Genomic DNA, 10,841 nt, shown 5'->3' with positions numbered 1-10,841 from the left:
GAAGTTGTGAATTTGCCTGTGTACTAACTGCAATCGCCAGATGAGTACTTGTGGTGGGCTTTGGGGGTGAGGCTGTGTGCCAAGCCGAAAGAAACTCGAGTTGCCCGTGGCCACTGCCCCCGTTGCTTCAGCTTGTTTGCTGTAAACAAGTGTCTTTTCTGTAGCCTTCTTAGTGCCATGGTTTTCACATTTTCGTGCTTTTTAGTTAATTCGCTGGTTAAAGAGCCCCCAAATGAGTGCTCGAGGGCTGCCTAGTCCCCATCTCACCGAGGCTGCCATTGTGTGTTGCTTTTGGGGACTTAGAGTCAGCAGTAGATATTAAACAAGCGCCAGAGACAGACACACAGACACACACACAGACACAGACACACACACACACACACAGTCGCCCTCCAACCCCACACGTCCCCCACCGTCCCCGGAGCGCCGCCCACGGGTGTCCGCTGGGACCAGAACATCCCCGGCCCAGGAGCAGTGACCCGCGCACACGGAACAGGTGTGCAGGGCCTACCCCCTCCCCCATACACATAACACACGAAACAGGTATGCACAAGGGAGGCGCGACGAGGTAGGTGAGAGTCCAGGTGATGGGGATGGAGACATTTTTGGTAAATTCTTGCAGTTTTTCTCTAAGTATGAAATTACTTAAAAATGCATTGAAAAAAACAAAAATACAGAGGCTTTCTGTCACACCGCAGGGCAGACGGGCTCCGATGAGGTGGCAGGCAGGCTCGGGACGCCCCCGAGAGCCTCTCGGGCTCTCGCGGGGTACAGTGGCACCCAGGGCCGGAAGTTAGGTCAGCCTCGAGGCGCTAGCTTTTCCGGCCTGAGTCAGCTCCACGGCGCCACGAGCCAGCCCCACTGCGCCTGCGCAGAGCCGCGTAACAGTGACTCGGCGCCCGGGAGAAGCGGCTGGATCCTTCGAGAAAAGGGAACGGAGGGGCGAGGAATGGGCGGGTCGACGGGGCCGCAGCGGGACGGGATTGGCCAGCTAGCTAGTAACGTATCGGGCCGCTGGGCCGGGGCGGGGAGGGATTGGCTGATCTGCGCGTGACGTTATCAGGGAGCGCCGGGAATCGCCCGGCCCAGACCGCTCTGCGACTGGGCGGCCAAGCTTAAATACTGAAGGGCTGCGGGCGGCGAGATGTTTCGCTGTGTGGTGGCTGCTGGCGGTCCTCTGGCTCTGGGCTTTGCCCTGTGTCGTCGCTCTTGTAGCCTCACTCCCCGGGGCCGACCACGGAGAGGGGCGCCCGCTCTCCGGTCTCCGCCACCGTTCGCTTGCCTCGCTGCTGGCGGTTTTCCAGCCGAGAGCCAGGTATGGGGTCGGGGCCGCCTGCGTTCAAGCGCTGTGTAGGTCCTGCTGGTAAACGAGGGGTAGTCCCAACACGGCCCCCGCATTCGGTGGAGCTGCTAGGAAAGTGAGCGGTCTGTGTTGGGGGCGGTGCTGCGTGCTGGGAAATGAATACACGTCCTGTACGGGTAGAGGGGGTGTACCTTAAATGGGACGTGCTGAGGGTGTCACGAAAGATCCTTTTGGCCGGGCGCGGTGGCTCACGCCTGTAATCCTAGCACTCTGGGAGGCCGAGGCGAGCGGATTGCTCAAAGTCAGGAGTTCGAAACCAGCCTGAGTAAGAGCGAGACCCCGTCTCTACTATAAATAGTAAGAAATTAATTGGCCAACTAATATATTTAGAAAAAATTAGCCGGGCATGGTGGCACATGCCTGTAGTCCCAGCCACTTGGGAGGCTGAGGCAGCAGGATTACTTGAGCCCAGGGGTTTGAGGTTGCTGTGAGCTAGGCTGACGCCACGGCTCTCACTCTAGCCTGGGCAACAAAGCGAGACTCTGTCTCAAAAAACAAAACAAAACAAAAATCCTTTTGCGGAGGTGACAACCTGAAACCGAGGCCACGGGGGGGGGGGGTGAGTAGATGTTAGTGGCAAGTGGACCAGCCTAGAGAGTGGAGAGAGCTGACGGGAAGACCTGGAAAAGATTGCGGGTACTTGAATTCTGGGAGCGACAGGAGTTTTGAGAGGTTTGTTGGGTATCACATGACGAAGGGGACCTCGTGAGCCCTGCTGTGGACTTAAATGCCCTCTCAGGCGCGGCGCCTTCACTATTTGTCTACCTGTTTTCCATGGTGAGTTAGCTGCTCCGGCTTCTTCCTAATCAGCTACAGGTTGATGTCATCAAGGAATAATTTCAAAGTAAAACTCAATGCATAAGGGAGTTAGGCTAGGGACAGAGTTAAGTCTCTTCTGGATAGGGTAGTCAACTAATGTGATTTAGCACTTAGTAACAGTTTTGTTTATGTCAACAAGTATATCCCATAGGTGAAATTATGACTTAAAAATCACTGAGGTTGTAATATTCACTGGCAGCTTTGTAAATTGAATATGGGAAGCCTATGTCAGGATGAGTTGGAATATGGTTTAACTAAAAGCTAAATTTAAGGTGAGCTTCATAGACTAGGAATTAAAAGGACTGAAAAGCAGCCTCTCCTGATGTGATTGATTCTGAGTGGCTGAAACCTGGTATTTGTGCTAAAACTCCATCTTATGCTGCCTACATAAAGCGTTGACTTTAACTATAAACTAAAATCCTTGTGACTAAATTAGGATAGTCATTGCTTTTCTCTTAATGATTCTAATTCTAATTCTTGTAGGTGATACGTAACTCTGCCATCGGTGTTTTGAACATTTCTCATGATGGAGTTTCCTGATTTGGGGAAGCATTGTTCAGAAAAAACTTGCAAGCAGCTAGGTAAGGATTTTAAAGAGAATATTAATAGAAGATAAATTTTATTGGCTATTTCATAGGGGAGAACTAGTCCCATTACACTGATTAGCTGATAATTCTCTGTGTCTTGGCCTTTCTGGCTTTTCTATAGTGGGAAGCAGGCATGATGCAGGTTTTGCTTAACATTGTTAGTTAGCATCTGCCTAAAGCCAGGTATGAGACTGGCTGCCAGTGCTAAGTGGATACATGTGTGCTGCTTAAATACTTGTGATACCACGTGAAATGGGATCTCCCTTGAGAACATAACAGTTTCTTGAATGTTTGGCATTGCGAAATTCACTATCCCAAAACTTTTTTCTCATGTGTGATCAGTGAGGATATATTTATCACATAGTCATGAAGCACTTAGTGTAGGTAAATACCTGCTTAGTGTGATCTGTAAGTCTTCTAGTCTTTAAAACACTTTATTGTTTTTGTTTTTTTAGATTTTCTTCCACTAAAATGTGATGCATGTAAACAAGATTTCTGTAAAGATCATTTTGCATGTGCTGCACACAGATGTCCCTTTGCATTCAAGAAGGTAATTCAGAAGGTCCTAATTTCAGTCTAATGCTGAGCTGGCCAATATAGTAGACACTTGCAGCATATGGCAATTTAACTTAAAATTAAATACAATTTAAAATCTAGTTTCTCAGTCCCACTAGCCAAAAGTATCTAGTAGCCACATGTGGCCAGTGACCACTGTGTTGGACAGCACAGATGCAGAGCACTTCTGCCATAACAGGAAGTTCTGTTGGATAGCATGTCTCTAAAACAACTGAGATTTTATCTTCAGGGACTCATGGAGTTGAATAGTTGTAACCTTACTCTACCTTCACTGCTTACTTTACATGTTTAAAATACTTGGTTCCTTTGATCCGTTACATGAAGGAATAATGTCGCTGTATCTTCATGGGGTACAAGAAATGTTTTAATATTTGGAATCTAATCAGGCCTTAGAGATGCTTGTTCATTCGGGTAAGTTTGCAGCCTTGACTTCATATTTAAGTGATCAAAATAATACACAGTAGAAACTGAAAAATGGCTTTAAGAACTAGCTCTTGTAAGTCTAAAGATTGAAGATTCTTACTGGCTTTTTAGATGGCTTCTGGCTGCATTCACTTTGTTTCTGGTGGTCCACAGATTGTCTCAGTGAACCCTGCTTCTTTGCCCTGGAGGGGTGAGAAATGTGGGTGACTCAGCATTATATGCTGTGATCCTCTTGCCCCTTCTAGGCCCTCATTGTAGGTGAGGGAGGGTGATTCACTGCCCATGTTTACCAGGCACCTATGACCAAGCCGGACTACCAATCACTTCTGTCACTGGGCCCTCCCATCTCCCTTTGTGGGGAGGAGTCAGGCTAGAGGTCATCTAGTGACATTTCTTAATTTGGGAAACTGGTCCACTTAGCACTACCTGGTGGCTCTTTCAGTTTAGCCCACAGACAGTAAGGCCCCATAATTCCATGGTCACCTGCTACTCATCCTATGTTAGTTGCCACCTCAGTTTTCTTGTTGGCTCAGATGTTTAAGCACCTGGGTGTTCAGCTGCTGGGTGGTCCAGTCACCACCTCCAGAGCCCCCACAGTCTGGGGTTACATCTGATGGAGTGATGGTTATGTACCTGAGAGCACAGTCCAGGTGTGTGTTCTCTGTCCACTGACTAGTGAATCTGTCAGTGTAAAAGCCACATGGGAGGCCACAAAAGCCAGGGGAATTTTTTTTTCTTGCTGTTTACAAGTTTGCTTCTAAACTGGGGAATCTCTATGGTTCTTGCTTTTGTCTGTCATCTCCACTCTGGAGGTGTTCAGCAGGTTCTCTTCTCACCTGGGCAGTGCCGGACAGATGGCTGTCCTCAGGTAGTTCTTGGTTGATTTCACCAGCTTCCTCCTTGGCTGCCTTTTACTCACTGTCTTAAGGTCACTTCTGAAGTGGTTTGTAAAGTCCCTTATGTGTAAATTCCATTGGGTTTCACTTTGAGGTACCTCACGTTCTAGGGATGCCTTGCTATTAATCTCTTACACTAGCAATGATTGATTTTCGTGAGTGGTCAGAATGTAAGTTTTTTGTACCCTGTTTGAGTTTGAGTGCACCATACAATTGCACCTTTTTCTTTGTGAGTTTTGGTTATCTGAATCTCAGATGTCATCTTACATTCACTATTTTCAGGATGTTCATGTCCCAGTGTGCCCACTCTGTAATGTCCCCATCCCAGTAAAAAAGGGAGAGATACCAGACGTGGTGGTTGGCAATCACATGGACACAGACTGTAAATTTCAGCCTGGGAGGAGTAAGAAGAAGGTAAGGTGGGTTCTGGGTGAATCTGTGATCTGTGAATGTTGGTTTTTCACCTGGGGGTACGGGGGAGGTAAATTTCTAACTATGAAAACTAACCCCAATAACTTATGTACAGCGAAACCCTAATGCTGTGTTGCTTTCCTAAGTTGTGAATGGTATGAGTTTTCAAAGTCATATAAACATTCTGTAAATATTAGGGGGCTTAGGTTAGGGTCGTCTTTACAGGAATTTACCATTTTTCCCCCAAGATGTAGAATTAATGTAGTTTTCTAGAACCATCATGTTATTGTGCATTTGTTTTCTAAGGTCCTCCTGATACAACTTAAGAGGATGGAAAATTCAAACATTCGGTGTTCTTGCTTTGTCAGCATCAGTGTTTTCATTAAGTTATTCATCTGTTCATTGGTAATAAAGGCCATTAGGAAAAACAGGATCCAGGTCCACTCTGACAGCTGCCTTCCTCTCTTAGCCAGTCTTGTGTGTGTTATCTCCTTTCTCTTCACGAGTGTATTGCTTCCTGGGTTTGTTTGCTCTTAGTTGCGGGCATCACCTGTTCACAGTGTAGCTGAGGTTTAGCTCTACCCCTCATCCTGACGCTGCTATACTTGTACTACAGCTCCCCCATGGAGCTGTGCTGTCGCTGGCTGTCCAGGTCTCTGCTACCTTTAGGACCATGGCCTAGAGAGCCCCCTGGCCTTTCTAGATCTACGTTTCCTGTGTTTTGCTCTTTGAGTTTATTCCCGTGTTTTAGTGGAAGCACATTCTCTGGTTGCCTCCCAGGAGTAAGAGTGGGAGATAAGTCAAGACCATGCATTTCTCAAGGTCTTTATTCTCAACTTCTACTTGATTGGCGGTTGCTGGGTGTAGCATCCTAGATCTGAAGTCTCCCTTGGGTGTCTGACAGGATTGCTACATGCCTGCTTCAGAGAATTCCCAGGCCGTCCTGACTGGTCCTCTGTGGGTCCGGTTTTTCTCCAAGCAGCTTTGGAGGATCCTTTCCTTGTCCCATAGTTGGAAGGTTCACATCAGACATTCCTAGCTTAGATCCACCTGGACATGCAGTGGACCCTCCTGGACTCTGGAATGTTCTCTTACATTTCCTTGGTTTCCTCTGCTCTCTTCTCTCCTCTCTGGACTCTTAGTGCTGTGGCCTGGGGCTAGCCAGTTCTCCCTGCAGGCTCTGCCCCAGGTTGCTTTATCCTCCCTGCCTGCTTGAGCTGGCTGCTTGTAAAGCGTAGGTGGACTCTGGCCTTTGCTGTCACTCACCTTCCTGGTCCACTCCCTCAGGAAGCCCCTGCGCTCCATCTTCCATTCTTCCGTGCCCAGTCTGGAGGGCCCGCTCCTATCTTCCAGAGTCTGGGAGTCAAGTGGAGAGAGCAGCTGGAGTCCCGTGTGTGTGTGTGAGCTTGCTGCTGTCATCTTGAAGTCCTCTCCCACTTTCTTCCCTAGGACAGCAGCCTGGGGCTGACCCTCCAGAGCAGCAGCAGAAGCCTGCCCTTGGTGTGGGGTGATCTTTGGGTCTGCTTCCTAACAAATCTACACCGACTTCTCTGCTTGTAGTCCTCTCCCTGTGCTTCCAGTGCCAGTTCCCAAGCCTTTGGGGTTTTTGTTTCACAAACGGGGTTGCTGCTTGGCCTCCCTGTCTGCTTACAACTTGACTTTTCTCTGCCAAGTCCATTGTTACTACTCATCCACATGTTTTTTAGCTTCTGAAATCCTGAAGCTGTTTCTTCTTCTTTGCCCTTTAGGATTTATCTCTTCTCAGAAAATCTTTTCTGTCACTATTACACTATTTCAGGAAGGGGCAGAACCAGTACATGTGTTCAGAGCTTCCTCCTTAGCCAGAAGTCCAAGGGGAGACACTTGGCTTGACACCCATGGAGCACATGTCCCATCTGCCTTCTCTTGGGTCTGGGTCAGCCAGCTCCACACTGTGCCCCTCCTGTGGGCCCTCCAGGTTCATTTGAGTTGTTCTCGTCTGAGGCTGGCTGCTCTTCCAGATGCACGACCCCTCCTGTCCTCTTGTTCTCTGAAATGAGAACATGCGCACTTCTGGTTTTTTTAAAGAGTTTTTCTTCTAGAGAATTGGCTGTTGTCAAGATTAAATCAGTTTCTAGTCATAGATAATGTTTTGTAGTGATCAACTATCTTAATACTTTATATTAAATTCTGTACAATTATATTACTATACATGTGAGGCCCATTAACTTTGTCTTTAACTTCAAACCTGAGAACAAAGCCCCATCTACCTACTCTGCCCATGGAGCCCTTTGTGTGGAGGTTTCCTCCAGCCCCACTGCCCTCATTTAAACCCCTGGCCAGCCTGCAGTGCTCCCCGCACACCTGCTTCTCCCAGATTGGCACAGCTCCCTCTCTGGCTCCATCCAGAGCTGCCAGGTCCTTCTGTGCCCACCCTGGCATAGGTGCACCCTTATTCTTGTTTTCTTGCCAGACACCATATTCTGCCTGTACCCCCTCATTCCTGCGCTTTGCACGTGCACAGGCTCCTGCACGGCTACTCGAGACAGCCCTGCTCACCTGCCTTGCTGTAGGGCTGCCCTTGGGTTGCTGGACACGCTCATGTTGCTTGCCACCTTACATTCACAGGGAGGTGCAAGTGCCTGGGAAGTTATGTCACCGCCTGGCCCCACCCAAAGAAAATTACTAGTGGGTTTGAGGGACGTAGTATTCCACTGATGGGAGCAACCCCCACTGCCCAGAGCTCCCCGGAGCCAGTTACCCTGTGGAGCTGTGCTTGTCACACCCTTGTGCGGCTGCTTTCCCCCCAGGTCCCAATGCTCCTGTTGTCTCTTGTCTCCTGAGAACAGCTCTGGTCCATCTTGACATGAATTCCCAGCTTAAATGCTGCCTGTGTATTAATATTTGCCATTGTAAAGCCTTTAAAAAGAATTACTTATTAAAATAACTTTGCTTTCTCAGATTTTTACATACCGGTGCTCAAAAGAGGGATGCAAGAAAAAAGAGATGCTGCAGGTGGCCTGTGACCAGTGCCGTGGCAATTTCTGTATCCAGCACAGACATCCCCTGGACCACAGCTGCACACGGAAGCCACCCCACCAGCAAAGCTGGGTGAGAAGGGACTCCCAGCCTCGCCTGGGCTGGCTTGAACACACAGTAACATGAATGGAACCCGAGTAACCTCCAAGGTGGGGAGTGGAGTGACCAAGAGCCTTGTTCCATACTGTATGTTGGATCTTACACATTTGCTGTTAGAGTTGGGTGAATGTAACAAAATTAAAGTTAGATTCTAGTTGCATTAGTTTTCTGTGGATACTATAAAATACTACAAACTGCGTGGGTTTTTTTTTGTTTGTTTGTTTGGTTTTTTTTTTTTTTTGAGACAGAGTCTCACTCTGTTGCCCAGGCTAGCGTACTATGGCGTCAGCCTAGCTCACAGCAACCTCAAACTCCTGGGTTCAAGTGATCCTTCTGCCTCAGCTCTCTCAGTCCCAGTAACTGGGACTACTGGCGTGCGCCACCATGCCCAGCTAATTTTTTCTATATATATTTTTAGTTGCCCAGCTAATTTCTTTTTATTTTTAGTAGAGACTGGGTGGCTTAAACAGAAATGGATTCTCAGTTCTTGAGGCTGCAAATCCAAGGCCGGGGTGTCGGCAGGTTGGCTCCTGGTGGTTGAGAAAGAATCTCCATGGCTCCCTCCAGCTTCTGTGGTTTTTTTTGGCAATCTCTAGTTTTCTTGATTTGTAGACATGATCTGCCTTCCTCTTTCATGGTCTCCCATGTGCCTGTGTCCTAAGTTCTCTTTAAAAGACACCAGTTCTGTAGTCCATGCTGGTGACCTCTCACCTCCGTAGAGACCCTATCTCCAGATAGGGTCACATCTGAGGACTGGGGTCAGGGTTCTAGCATGTCTTTGGTTGGGAGGGAGGGGATTTGATTCAACCCCTATCACTGGTATTGTCAACTCAGTAAAACATCGGCCTCAACTTGCTGTTGAATAAAAAAATGGAAACGTAAGTTACTTTCCACTTGCCTTTGATTGTTTCTTCTCAGCGAGCCAGGTTGAGGGGTAACCGCACACACCTATGTGGGCTTTTTGTAAGCTCGTGCAGGGGCTAAGTGAACACCATCTGACTCGCCCGCCCCCCCCCCAGGTGCTCATCAGTGAGAGCTGCTGAATCTAGGCCATCAGGCCCTCTAAACACCCCGTCTCCTGATGGGCCAGCCCAGCAGTTCAGGTACTGTCCGAGTTTCACGTGTGAACTTGGTCACTCTTGCATTTGCTGCGGCTGCTCTTCGTCCCAGTAGGGAATGCTGAAAGGTGGTGGTCGTGCAGTGAATCACCAACTTGTTTCGTCATGAGGACAGGTGACACAAGGCTGAAACCCCACATTACAAATGCTCGTTACACACATTACAAATGCTGCTCGTTCCAGCACAAGGTCTAATTGAGCAGTAACAATTGTAGTTGGTTTCCGAAACACCTCATTTTCTCTGTAAGAACCTGATGTGATCAACTACTAATAGGTAATCAAGACAAACCTAAAAAACTGCTCTTTTAGGTGGAAAGTAAAGCGGTGACATGACTTCTCTGTCCAAGCTGCCACTGTAGCTGGCTGTGGGTCATCTCAACTTTGTTAGATAACTGCTGTGCTCTGGTACCTTCATGCTTCTCATGGGAAACAGTCTACAACTTTTTTTTTTTTTTTGAGACAGAGTTTCACTTGCCCAGACTGGAGTGCAGTGGCGTCATTGTAGTTCACTGCAGCCTCAAGCTCCTGGGCTCAAGAGATCCTCCTGCCTCGGCCTTCCGAGTAGCTGGGACTACAGGTACACCACCACATCTGGCTAATTTTTTCTATTTTTTAGAGACAGGATCTTGCTGTTGCTCAGGCTGGTCTCTAACTCTTGAGCTCAAGTGATCCTCCGCCTCTTCCTCTCAGAGTGCTGGGATTATAGGTATAAGACACCAGTCTAAAACTTTATCAAAAAATTTCCAATGAAATACACAAATTATTTGGCAAAATAAACAATTTGAAGGATATTCAGTTATGTTCCAAGGTGAGTTGAGTTACGGTACCAATAAAAGAAAGTAGTTTACAGAGCAGAGAATCAGAGTGAGCCAGATCAGAGGACAACTCTGCCCTGGCCTGAGTCAGTCAAGGACCTGCTTTTCTGGAAGTATTATCACTTAAACACCAGACAGCTGCCTATATCTCTGTCTTCCTGTGGCTTCTATAATGATGTGGTCTGAGCATCTACTTTGCTGAGGGTCCTTGTCTGGAGGGGCCTGCAGTCTTCCACCCACAGTCCCTGAGAGCACAGCCATGCAAGCATCCCCGGCTCCTAGGGGCCAGGACTCCACTTTGTGGGAAGGTGTTTGGCAGGACTGCTGGTGGTTAACCTTGCCATTGCTGACTTCTTAAAATAGGCATGATTGTCAGTAATAAGCTAGCCTTCGAGATAGTTCATTTGCACCTGGACATGATTTCAACACTAAGAAGAAAGTCAAAAAATGCCACCTGTTGAAGACAAAGCTTTGTCTGCTATTGGAATAATAGAAACTTCAGAAGTGACTTAAAACTACAATAGAAAGAGTGTCCTCCAGTGCTGGAGGTTATGGGGGATGGGTTTTATGGATTTGGAGAGCAGCAAACCCAACAGAAGTGGGTGGGGCAGGGGTAAGCTGGGTGTGTGCCCACAGTCCTTCCTGGTTTACCGGGTGATCAAGTACATGCTTCATGGCCATGACTTCGTGAAGTGATGAATGCATAGGAACATGGA

General features: G+C 47.9%; 1 protein-coding gene across 1 annotated transcript; it reads left to right on the top strand.

The window, feature by feature from the left end:
* Positions 1–1,073: 1,073 nt before the first annotated feature.
* Positions 1,074–9,074, top strand: ZFAND2A (zinc finger AN1-type containing 2A). The gene is given in 6 exon segments (XM_020281690.2): positions 1,074–1,315; positions 2,666–2,763; positions 3,225–3,319; positions 4,947–5,078; positions 8,016–8,134; positions 8,136–9,074. Coding segments are annotated over 5 exon segments (438 nt in total). The 5' UTR covers positions 1,074–1,315; positions 2,666–2,705; the 3' UTR covers positions 8,170–9,074.
* Positions 9,075–10,841: the final 1,767 nt, after the last annotated feature.

The sequence above is a fragment of the Microcebus murinus genome, chromosome 19 (assembly GCF_040939455.1).
Source record: "Microcebus murinus isolate Inina chromosome 19, M.murinus_Inina_mat1.0, whole genome shotgun sequence".
NCBI classification, from domain to species: Eukaryota; Metazoa; Chordata; class Mammalia; order Primates; family Cheirogaleidae; genus Microcebus; species Microcebus murinus.
The sequence above is the reverse complement of the archived record's forward strand: the minus strand, read 5'-3'. Positions and strand labels throughout refer to the sequence as shown.